This window comes from Erythranthe guttata, chromosome 12 (genome assembly GCF_056151865.1).
Source record: "Erythranthe guttata isolate IM_541 chromosome 12, IM_541, whole genome shotgun sequence".
Classification (NCBI taxonomy): domain Eukaryota; kingdom Viridiplantae; phylum Streptophyta; class Magnoliopsida; order Lamiales; family Phrymaceae; genus Erythranthe; species Erythranthe guttata.
The window spans coordinates 13,163,709-13,175,904 of record NC_142544.1 but is presented as its reverse complement, the minus strand read 5'-3'; the positions used below and the strand labels follow the sequence as shown (position 1 = coordinate 13,175,904).

The following is a 12,196-nucleotide window of genomic DNA, read 5'->3' as shown; positions in this document are numbered from 1 at the left end:
CTCGAATGAAAAAAAATTGCAGAAACAGATCAGCATTCGAAACCGAATGAAATCACCACCAAAAGAAAGAGCTCGACGAGAGGAATCCAACGGTAGTTAAACCATCGAATTCCGACCACCGGAGAGAGAGTTATGGCTCCGGGAAGCAATTTCGCCGGTGGGAGGTTTGTGGAGGCGGGATTTTGAATTTGGGAGAGAAGAAGAGAGAGACCGTGAGTGACTAGGGTTTAAAACTGATTTTAGAAGGGTATTATAGGAACTTCAGGGTAGCCCAGGGGGTATGTCAAAATATTTTCGAAATGAGGGGGGCTTCCCCTAAAGTGTAATCCACTTGATAGTTAGTTATATATAATTTGGAAATGAGGGGGTCTACAAAATAATCCATATAATATATTCCATTGAAAAGGGCATTTTGGTCCTCACATAAAAGGGAAGAAACCTACCTTATTATTCCCACTTTTATAGATAGTATAGATATAGATATAGATAGATTAATAAGGGCAAGCTATCCTCATCTCCTCTCCTCAGCCACTTATTATGAGACCAACTAACTACCCTTGAGTTATTTCATCAACAGTTTCATCAACAATTTCTAACAGCAAAGAAACAACTTTCCATTTCAGAAATGGCTTATGCTGCTGCGATTTCACTCAAGAATACATTGCATCACCTCTTATTCTCCAATCGTATTTCACTTGAAGATGATGTTTGTTCAAGGAGTATCATACTAGATCTCCACAGTCAGCTTTTTTCCATGGGAGATGTACTCAGAGAATTGGACAACTTCAGCTTCAACACCAGGTGCAACTTCAACACAAAAAGAATCAATCTTTTGGATGAACAAATCAGAATATTATTACAGGAATTTGAGGATGTAATAGAATCCCATATTTCACCTCAGTTTCTGTCTCAATATTCTCAACAACTATGTCCATTGTTGTTCTCTCTCCACCTGGATGATGAACTGAAACAAGATGCTGATTCCTTTATCGAAAAGGTGAAGAAGATGAAGGCTCTTTACATTTACGAGCTAAACAATTCTCCACCATACAAAGAAGAAGAAGAAGAAGAAGAAGAAGAAGAAGAAGAAGAAGAAGAAGAAGAAGAAGAAGATGATAAAGCTTTAGATAATGATGATGAGTCATCCGGTCAGATGGTTGGATTATCTGATCAATTAATCGAAATCAAACGTCTGCTTGCGTTGCCTTATCGGAATCAAACCACGCTCTATGGAATGGCGGGCATTGGTAAGACTACTATTGCCAGGAAATTCTTTCAAGATCCACTAACTTTGAGCACTTGCACCAAACGGGCTTTCGTGACCGTAGGCCCGAAATATCGCTTCGAAAGAGTCTTGCTAGATATTCTAAAACAAGTGACTCATCACGAGGATTTTGATGATGATGATGATGATGATGATGATAAAGAAGTGCTAATTACAGAGTCATTGGATGGCTTGAGAAGAATGGTTTACCAAAGTTTAAAGGGTCAACGATATTTCATCGTGGTGGATGATGTATGGGACTACAATTTTTTGTCATATTTCAAAACTTTGTTAACAAAGGAATACACGGAAAGTAAATTAGTGGTGACAACTAGGCTAAAAGACATGGCAGATGGTGATTTTAGGTATCAAATTTCGAATGACAAATGCTTGATACGATTCCTGAATAAGAAAGAAAGTTGGGAACTACTTCGTCACAAGGTGTTCGATGAAATGCCTTGCCCTAATGAGCTGGAGAAAGCCGGAAAGAAGATCGCTGAGAATTGTGAAGGTCTTCCTCTTACGATCGTTAAGGTTGCCCAAATCCTATCCGAATCTGACAAGACCGCAGAGTACTGGAACGAGGTAGGTGCCGACAAAAGACATTCGGTTTACGTGGATGCGTATGATCGAATGTACAAGGTCCTATATCCAAGCTACGACTACTTATCTCAAGAATTGAAACCAATCTTTCTCTACATGGGAGTTTTCCCTCAAAACTACGAGATTCCCCGCTCCAAGCTCGCCAAAATTTGGGATGTGGAAGGATTTTGTGTTGGACATCAATCTCCGGCGAAATTGGATGAGCTCAATTCGAGTAGTCTTATCATGCTCCACGAGATTGGCTTCCGTAAAAGAATAAAGACTTGCAGCCTTTATTCACCCTTTTGGCATTTGTGCAACAAAGAAGCTACGAAAAGCAAGTTTTTCCATGCCTTGAATAGTCTCGCCGATGGTTTAGCAGAAGAACGTCTAGAAAGCCACCGTCGATTGTGAATTCGCAATAACAGTTTATTTGCCATTAAAGATGTTTATGATAAGATGTCTTCTGTTTCAACGGTACGTTCTCTCCTATGTACCGGTCCATATCATGAATATCCAGTACCGGTATGTTTTGGTTTCAGGTTTCTTAGGATACTCGATGCTCTAACCGCTCGGTTCTATGAGTTCCCATTGGAAGTAGTTAATCTAATTCAGCTTTTGTACCTTGCCCTTACATTTGAAGGAAAGATCCCTTCTTCCATATCCAGACTTTGGAACCTTCGTTACTTAATTGTTCGTCGACATTTGAGCATCGTTAAATCTAAAGGGAATTCTTTGTATATGCCTACGGAGATATGGGATATGAAAGAATTGATTCATCTTCAAGTCACAGGGAGCAATCTACCGCACCCTCGTCAAGAATCTTTCTTGGGAAACCTCTACACAGTTTTAGACGTGGGCTCTCAGAGTTGTACCAGAGATGTCTTTGAAAGAATACCTAGTTTAATGAAGCTAGGTATCCGAATCGAAGTGGGGCCCGCTGATGATGTGGACGAACCGTTTAGCTGCTTCGATCATATTTCACATCTCCGTAATCTAGAGACACTTAAATGTGTCATTGTGAATCCTAGAATCATATCCAAGGTTGTCGCTCCTCTTTCGATCTTTCCATCAAGCCTTAAAAAGTTGACTTTGACCGGCGGATTTGGATACCCTTGGGAAGAGATGAGCAAGATTTCTTTTTTGCAGAACCTTACGGAGCTAAAATTGAGATGCTACGCTTTTCGAGGACCGAAATGGAAAGTTCGTCAGCATGAATTCCAAAAGCTTCGATTTCTTTTGATCGAGGACACTGATCTGGTGCAGTGGACGTTTGAAGATCATCGTTGCTTCGAAAGTCTGGAGATTCTTAGCGTAAAACATTGCTACAAATTAGAAAGAATCCCTATGAAATTTGATGAACGTCTATTGAAGATTGAACTAGTTGACTGCAACCCTCTGGCTTTGACCAAGTTAAAGGAGGACCGGGAAAAAGATAAATTTTGTCTTTCGGGTGCAAATCTTAATATCCATTCTTCATTGGATGAATGATGGGAACACCAATTAGTGTCTTTCTTTGTATGAGTATTAGCATGCAAACAATATATTGTACGGTTATATATACATATATATATATATATATATATATATATATATATATATATATATATATATATATATATATATATATATATATATATATATATATATATATATATATATATATATATGTTTGATCCACCACTTTTTTGCTGTCTTTCGTGAATGCATCGGTTCGTGTACTATAACTTTCATATTCGTCACGCAAAACTCGCAAATTATCGAATGGGTGGTGATATACGCAGGCCAAATTAAACATTCAGGCACTTTTTTACCATGGTTTTTTACCTTTTTACCATAACTATTTACCTTTTGTACTATTCCTACCAAATCCTATAAAAAAAGAAAACTCAACATTCAAAGTGAAAAATTTCAGATATTCAATAATTTTTGCGATGGATCCAAACAACTTAGACCCGAATGTAAGTTTTTCGTTTTTTTCCCGAAAATTCATCTACTCGTGTGAATTTACGTGAGCACTTGCCAAGTGCTCGCGTAAATTCACACGAGCTCAAGAACAATTTTTTTATTCTTGAGCTCGTGTGAATTTACGCGAGCACTTGGCAAGTGCTCGCGTAAATTCACACGAGCTCAAGAACAAATTTTTTTTTTTTTTTTAATTAGCTCGTGTGATTTCACACGAGCAGAGGAGGTTTGCTCGTGTGAAATCACACGAGCAGAACCTCTCTGTTCGTGTGAAATCACACGAGCACCACAATTTTTTTTTTTTTTTTTTTTTTTTTTTTTTTTTTTTAGTTTTATCCTTTAGTTTTATAATTTGCTAATTACATTAATATAAAAACAGGAAGTATACATAGATGTGGATGAAGATATTGAAACATTCGAGCTACATGATTTCAGTGAATTTTTCACAATTTCGACTGCATTTGATAGTAAAGATGCACTAGTCGAGTGGGCGATGAATATGGCCATCAGTCATGGACATGAGATTAGGCGACAGTCTTACCACGAAGGCCGACAGTATTTAACTTGCAAAAGAGCCTATAAGAGTCGAGGAAAAAATGCAGAGGTCGAAACAAGCCGGAAGTCCGGTTCAATAAAGTGTAAATGCCCTTTTGCGCTATGGGGTAAAGAGGGTCGTGATGGATTATGGCGCCTTACCATCAAAAATGTCAAGCACAATCATAATCCTCATAAATATCCACAAGGACTACGTTCGCTAAGTCGCCTGACTGAAGAGCAACGAGAAGTGACAAAGATACTGAAAAAGAGTCATGTGAAGCCGAAGGAAATTTTGCATCATCTGAGGCAGATGAATCCGGATACGGCTGCGTCCTTGAGAGAAGTGTACAATGAATCACAGAAAATTAGACGAGAGGAAATGAAAGGAAAAACAGTTATACAACATCTGTGGCACGAACTAAGTGAGAGTGGATACAGCAAATGGCATCGAACAAATCCAGCTGGTGATACAGTGCAAGACGTTATGTTTGCGCACCCTGATTCAATAAAGCTTTTGCAGTTATTTCCATACGTCATCCTGATGGATTGCACGTACAAGACTAACAGGTAATAATTATTTAAATGTGTATTACATTTATTATATATATAAGAGTTGACTAAATTATAATTACCTTCATGTAGATATGAAATGCCTCTTTTGGAGATCATTGGGGTTACTCCCGTGGGAAGGAACTTCACTATTGCCGTTGCTTTTATGTCACGTGAAGATGGGGACACTTATGCATGGACATTGCGATGTTTGCGAGACATATTACCAATCGGGATAGAACCAGAAGTGATACTGACAGATCGTGAGCTGGGCCTACTGAAAGCATTGCCAAACGTGTTTCCACATTCGCATCACATGTTATGTTTATATCACATAAACAGAAACGTTGAGGCAAACGCGTCAAAATTCTTGGGTAACACCAAGTTGGGTGTACTGTTCCGGAGGACGGTGTGGGCAAAGTTAGTCGAATCTGAGACTGAGGAAGAATACGAATGCAACTATAGAGAGATAGTTAGTTTGTACGGGCAATATCCGAAGCTGCTAACTTACATCAATGAAACGTGGTTGATTTATAAGGAGAGATTTGTTAAGTGTTGGACCAACAACATCGTTCATTTCGGTAACACGACGACTAACAGGTATATAAATTGATTTTACTATAAACTCGTTACGTACAATCTTTTATACACATGTTACATTTATTCATTATTTGAGTGTTTTCTCGAAACAGAGTAGAGAGTGCACATCGTGCATCGAAGCGTTGGATCCAAACATCGACTGGAGCTATGGATACAGTTCAAAATGCACTAGATGCGCAAGTTCACCTTCAAATTAATGAATTGAAGGTGGAAAATGAAAGCAGTAGAACAGTCAGGCTGTACAGTACTTCACTGTCGTGTTTCGGTGCTTTGGTATGTAACGTATCACACAAAGCACTGGACCTGTTGGATAAAGAGTACGAAAAATTGGAAAATAATCCGGATAGTTGCAACTGTTACCTAAGCCGAACCCACGGACTCCCGTGTGCGTGTATGATTGCAGTTAAAATTGCTGAGGGAGATACTTTTTATCCGCAACAGTTACATCCATTCTGGAGAACGTTGGTTGTCGAGCCAAAGTCGAATCCATGGGAGGACGAGGAGGAACCGTTTGATCGCACAGTTGCAATTAAGAAAGTTCTTCTCGATGAGTTCGAGAAGTTATCAAACAAAGATTACATGTCCCAAAAAAATGCGGCCGACTATTTACGGGACCTAAATAATCCTTCTTCAACGCATTTACAAGAGCCGTCATTTGTGAAGGCCAAGGGACGACCTAAGAATAACTCGATGAAGAGGTACTTGTCCGGATATGAGCACACGATGAATCGGAAATCCGAAGTTAAATCTTCTTCCGGCTCTAAGGGTCGCAAAACCCCGACTGAAAGGACGCCAGACTCAAAATTTAAAGCTGATACGCCAGAGTCAAAGGTTAAAGGTCGTCCTCGCGGATGTACTAAATCGACGGAAGAATCAGTTGTTACTGCCGGCGACCGGGTCAATTTCTTTTCCTTCCTTCCTCCGTTTCTCGCACAGTCCATAGCCTCATATGTTAATGTGAGGGCCGATGGAAATTGTGGCTACCGATGCATAGCCGAAGTTGTTTACGGCAGTCAAGAGAGATGGCCACAAGAGAGATGGCCACAAGTCAAGAGAGCACCATTTCCACGTAATTTTTTTTTTTTTTTTTTTTTTTTTTTATTTTTTGTTTAAAAAAAAAACCGAAAAAAAAAAAATTAATAAAATAAAAATATTAAAATGGTGCTCGTGCGTTTTCACACGCACAGAGGCGTTTTGCACGTGTGTTTTCACACGAGCAGAACACCTCTGTTCGTGTGAAAACACACGAGCACCATTATAATATTTTTTTTTTTTTTTTTTCACTTTTTTTTTTTTTATTTCGTTAATAACACAAATTAAAATATAATTTCGTTCGATACAACATAATTATAATCCGTACAAATAACTAAATAAGTAAGTCCGATAACAACGTAATTAAAATACGGGCAAATAAGAAAAATCCGCAAATCCAAAATGAAACATCCGTACAAAAAACTAAATCCGAAAACAACAAATCACAACACACGAATACCAATACATAAAAAATCCGAAACTAATACATAAATAGGTAACATGTCCTACTGTCCACCCCTCGACCCCCGACCCCGAGTCCTCGGACCTCCCCCGCGACCCCTCCTAGGTAAGAGGCGCAAATAGTGGGCATGTGGCGTCAACAAGTCCCTCAACTGCGGCTGAATGCTCAGGAATGCCTCAGCTGCGTCGTCACCAGTCAAACCGAACACGATCGGAACTAGGAGCCGAGCTATGTCGTTGGCGAACGGCTGGTCTGGCGGCACCGCAGCAACAACCCGTTCTGCAGGCGGAACTCTATCAGGGTTGCTAATGAACCGGTGCGTCCGCTCGATGTACCACTTCATGTACTCCTCGGCAACTGTTTCCGGCGGCCAGGCTTCAGGGTATTGCGACAGGTCAATGAAGTTGGCGTACTCGTTCTGCCACATGCCGCCAGGACCGTGGAAAGTGACTTTGTATCCCGCGCCAAACAAGCCGCGGTTATGTGGCAAGTTCGATTCAATTATCGGGAAAGGAATAGTCTGGACTCTTCCAAACTGCCGCAACCCTCGGTCGGGCATGTACGGCTCCACTATATCCATGAACTGTATCGTGCCGTAATACATGCTCCGAGGATGTAAGTAATGTGCACCGGTACCATACGGGGTCCAACAAACCTATGCATATTTTAAACTAATTAGAAAAATCCGTAACTCTACTATAGACATAATTAGAAAAATTATTACTCACATCTCTTTCGGTCATGGCGTCGAGTATTTTTCGGTATTCCTGCAACGTGGTTTTATTGCCTCCACCATGGGCCCACCTTCTGCATCGAGGCTCAAACTCGGCATATGAACGGGAAAGAGGTGGTCGAAAGCAGGGGAAATACTCAAAGATCCAGCACTGCAAACAAACACCAATGAATAAATAAATAAAATAGAAGTTTAAATAAATAAATAATTACTAATAAAGGTACACGTACCAGAAGGAGAATAACACATCCACAGAGACTGTTCATCCCAGCGCGGGTGGCAATACCCAATTGGCGGTACATGTTTGCTAAGCATGCCGAAGCCCACGAATACTTGCCGACATTATCGAGATCGTTGGTAAAATGGATCCACCACGGCTTTATGTTAGACGCTGTTTTGTCTACAAACAAAACAGACCCAAGCAGAAACATCAAGTAGCCCTTCATCTTCTTGTCGTCTGTGGCGCAGGGAAGGGTCAACTGATCTCTCACCTTAACCCAACCAACTCCCTTATTTCGAAACATCTCATTGGTGTCCATAAGACCGACACCCAATACAGATGCAAGACTCTGTGAGCACTCTTCTACCGGGCGAATTTCAGACACTGCTGGTCCGTCCAGCCGCAACGTCAGGATGAAAGCGACATCGTGGAGCGTGATCGTCATCTCGCCCCATGGCATGTGGAAACTGTTCGTCTCCGGTTGCCACCTCTCCACGAAAGCTAGCATGAGGTTCTTGTTCATCTTCTTCAGAAAACAGTCTCGTAAGTGGTAAAGACCTGTTGCCTCCAACCTCGCAATCATCGTGTTATCCTGCGGGCCGCGGTAGTCCTCGAGTGCTTTGGTCCTCGACTCGCACCGTGTAGTTTCACGGCGCTCTGAAAAATATTGCATGTATTGTTAGCTAAAAAAAATGAATAATATAAGAATTATGTAAAGCACGTGTTGACAGAAAAACTTACATATCCTTCCCAAATGTACATCGCTATATGCGACTTGAACCATCGCATAAACTCTAAATTTTGCGGCCCTCCCTCGCACGGACCCTCCAAGTACGCAGGACCAGGCAGCTGCGGAAAGGGTAAGGCACGACCACCTCTACGATCCTGAAATGCATCTGCTGGCCCATCATCTTCCTCCATCTCCTCGTCAGTATCCATATTATCGTCGTCGGCATGTGGCAATGTACAGGGTCCGGCTCCAGCTGCAACAGCTTCTCGTCTCAGTCTCTCTTCTTCCCGCTGTAGCGCTGCTTCTCGAGCTAACTGTTTTCTTCTACGCGCGGAAGCAAGGACATCTCGGTCTCCAATGCGATCCGGATCTTCCGGATTGTCCCCCTTCCCACTCAAGGCTTTCATTAAGCTCTTGCCTTTACCGGCAACTTGACTCATAAGACTTTTCCCCCGACCTCCTGCCATCTACATTTTAAATAAGCACTTTATTAATATTTCATATAATAAAAAAAAAAAAATTAAATAATGAAAAAAAAAAAAAAAAAAAAATTGTTGTGCTCGTGCAAAAACATGCGAGCACTTTTGAAGTGCTCGCATGTTTTTGCACGAGCACACCTTCTAATTAAATTAATTAATTTATTAAAAAAAAAAAAAAAAAAAAAAAAAAAAAAAAAAAAAAAAATTGTTGTGCTCGTGCAAAAACATGCGAGCACTTCAAAAGTGCTCGCATGTTTTTGCACGAGCACACCAAATAATTAAACTAATTAATTTATTAAAAAAAAAAAAATATAAAAAAAAAAAAAAAAAAAAAAATTTTAAACACTCGTGTGAATTTACACGAGCGGAAGCACTTCGCTCGTGTAAATTCACACGAGTAAAAATCAAACTCCGATTTTTTACGAATTAAATTAAAAAAAAAAAAAAAAAAAAAAAAAAAAAAAAGTAATAATTCACACTCGTGTGAATTTACACGAGCGAAGTGGTTCCGCTCGTGTAAATTCACACGAGTGTTGCTAAGCTCGACGTTTTTCGTTTTTTTTTTTGGATTCGTAATCTACATAACAAGAGGATCGTAAAAACGTAAAAATTACCTCCGATCTGTTGACGATTTGCACGGGCTTTGCGAAAGAAAATCGAGAGGGTTGAGAGAGTTTTTTGAGATTTTTACCTTTTGGTTTTTGAGAAATGGTAAAAAATGTGCCTGAATGTTTAATTTATGCCTGCACAAATCATTTCAGTTATCGAATTTACCGTTATCTATTTCTAGGAGTAAACTGCAAAATGTACCCCTGTGTAATCTCTAAATAGCGAAAACCCCCCTATGATAAATAAACTAGCAAAAGCCCCCCGGTGAAATTATTTAAATAGCACACTCGGCCCATTTCTCATTTGAGTGTTGACTTCATATAAAAAGACACAAATACCCCCGGGGTTTTGCAATTAATAAATACTTATATTTTTTTAAATATTTTAATTATTTTATTTTTGTTATATCTTAATTATAAATGTACAATGGGGTCTTTAATTTATTTTCATTTTTACTATCACATAATTTTTGTATATATTTTAAATTATCGCTACATCAAAAGAAAACTAATTTCATTATTATGTATTTAAAAAAATCTATAATTCATTTGATTAACAAGTTTTTAATATTTTTTTAATTTAATTATTTACTATTTTTTAACAATATTTTAATTTCTAAACAATCAAAGTAAAAGGAAAATATATATACAGATAATATATATACATATAAATACATTTTTAGGGTCAATTTCGTCATTTTACGTCCAAAAACCAACTACCAGTCGCGCAACCCGCGAGTGAGCCACACTTAAGTCAACCGGGGGGTTTTTGCCTTTGACTAAATTTCACATACAGGGGGGTTTTTGCTAGTTTATTTATCACAGGGGGGTTTTTGCTATTTGGAGATTACACAGGGTTACTTTTTGCAGTTTACTCCTATTTCCAGTAGTACCTGCACATGCACATTGTCACATGATCATAAATAGGGGCTCTTTGAGTAAACCCCCTCATTACTTGTTTTAATGGAGAGAGGTCCAGAATATTTCTCTCCATGTGAGAAAAGTCCACACTCATTTTGATCCATTATGTTTTCCAGTTTTGTCCCTGCCTGCCACATCATCGTTGGGTCACGCGCTCAGCAATTTTTTTTTTTTTTTGATTTTTTTTTCCTTGTTTCTTGTATCAGTTTTCTTAATCGACTATGAAGTATAGTCGATTAGCCTTAATCGACTATGCTTCATAGTCGATTAAGGAAAATCTTTAATTTTTTTTTTTTTTTTTAATTTTTTTTTGTATATCAGTATATTAAATGACTATGATGAAGCATAGTCAACTAAGAGTTTGCTACTAAAAATAACAAATCAAAACTGCAAAGTCAACTATATTTTACAAAAACAAAAAATATAAGAACATTATAATTGATTTATACAATTGGAATCAATAAACAAAAAAAAAAAAAAATGGGAGTCGATCATAATCTACTACCAGAGCATAGTCGATTAAGAATCTGCTAATAAAAATCACAAATCACAACTGCAAAAAAATGCAAAATCAACTACATTTAACAAAAACAAAAAATATACCAACATTATAATTGATTTATACAATTGGAAAAAAAAAAAAAAAAAAAAAAAAAAAAAAAAAAAAACTGGTGTTGATCAACCTTAATCGACTACCAGAGCATAGCCGATTAGGTTAATCGACTATTGAACATGTACATAGTCGATTAAGATTCCAGCATGCGCGAATTTCTCTATATGCGTTGTTATCCGCCCGATCCACCAAAAAACCCAAAATATGTCTCTCCATCGCCGTCACACCACATTATTCATGTTGTTGTAGAAAATCCTCAAATAGTATGCGTGTTGTTTGGGAAACGTGATTTCTTCGACAGATAAAATTATAATAAAACAAACAGTAATTAATTACTCCATCAAATTTTAATGTAAATGATGAATTTAAAACAAAAACAAATCAATCGGTTTAAGAAAACAAACCGCATCGGCAACAGCTTGTTTGACGGGGTCTTCATATCGTCGAGCCGAAACCTCGTCGTCGCCAGCCTTCGCGGCCAGAGCTCCACCCCCAATAATGTCCAATTATGATGGTTGCAGCAGTTCTTCACCCAATCTGTCGGCCAATGTTCGTTGGAGCAGTATTTAACGGCGTCGGTCGAATTCTGATCGAGAAGAGAAGAAGCAGATCGAGAAGAAAAAAAAAAGAGAAGAAAGAACGAGAGAAGAGAGCATAAAGCAGAGAGAAGAGAGAGAAGAGAAGAGAGAAAAGGAAAAGAAAAGAAATAACAACGGCGGAATATGATATGTCAAAATTTAGGGTTAAGAGTAAGGATATAATTGGGAGATTACCTTTATTAATTATCCAAACTAACAACAAAAGGGGTTTTCTCTAATTATTTTTAGGAGGGGGGTTTTCCTTAACTACATTTTCTAGATGAGGGGATTATTGCTAATCTTCCCTCATAAATAAGAGTGT

The 12,196-nt window shown here is 38.6% G+C and overlaps 3 protein-coding genes across 3 annotated transcripts; 2 read left to right on the top strand and 1 right to left on the bottom strand.

Moving 5' to 3' along the window:
- Window positions 1-625: 625 nt before the first annotated feature.
- LOC105961170 (putative late blight resistance protein homolog R1A-10) lies at window positions 626-3,337 on the top strand. Its single transcript, XM_088827328.1, has 3 exons — window positions 626-997; window positions 1,154-2,256; window positions 2,389-3,337. The coding sequence occupies exons 1-3, from the start codon at window positions 626-628 to the stop codon at window positions 3,335-3,337; spliced, it is 2,424 nt and encodes an 807-aa protein (XP_088683454.1).
- Window positions 3,338-4,538: 1,201 nt separating this feature from the next.
- Window positions 4,539-6,758, top strand: LOC105974586 (PKS-NRPS hybrid synthetase cheA-like). The gene is made up of 4 exons (XM_088827326.1): window positions 4,539-4,915; window positions 4,991-5,497; window positions 5,590-6,566; window positions 6,685-6,758. Exons 1-4 carry the CDS (start codon window positions 4,659-4,661, stop codon window positions 6,756-6,758), a joined length of 1,815 nt encoding a protein of 604 aa, XP_088683452.1. The 5' UTR covers window positions 4,539-4,658.
- Window positions 6,759-8,626: 1,868 nt separating this feature from the next.
- LOC148766512 (uncharacterized) lies at window positions 8,627-9,831 on the bottom strand. The gene is made up of 2 exons (XM_088826913.1): window positions 9,769-9,831; window positions 8,627-9,142 (listed from the first exon to the last, which is right to left on the bottom strand). The coding sequence occupies exon 2, from the start codon at window positions 9,140-9,142 to the stop codon at window positions 8,654-8,656; it is 489 nt and encodes a 162-aa protein (XP_088683039.1). The 5' UTR covers window positions 9,769-9,831; the 3' UTR covers window positions 8,627-8,653.
- Between the last annotated feature and the right edge of the window lie 2,365 nt (window positions 9,832-12,196).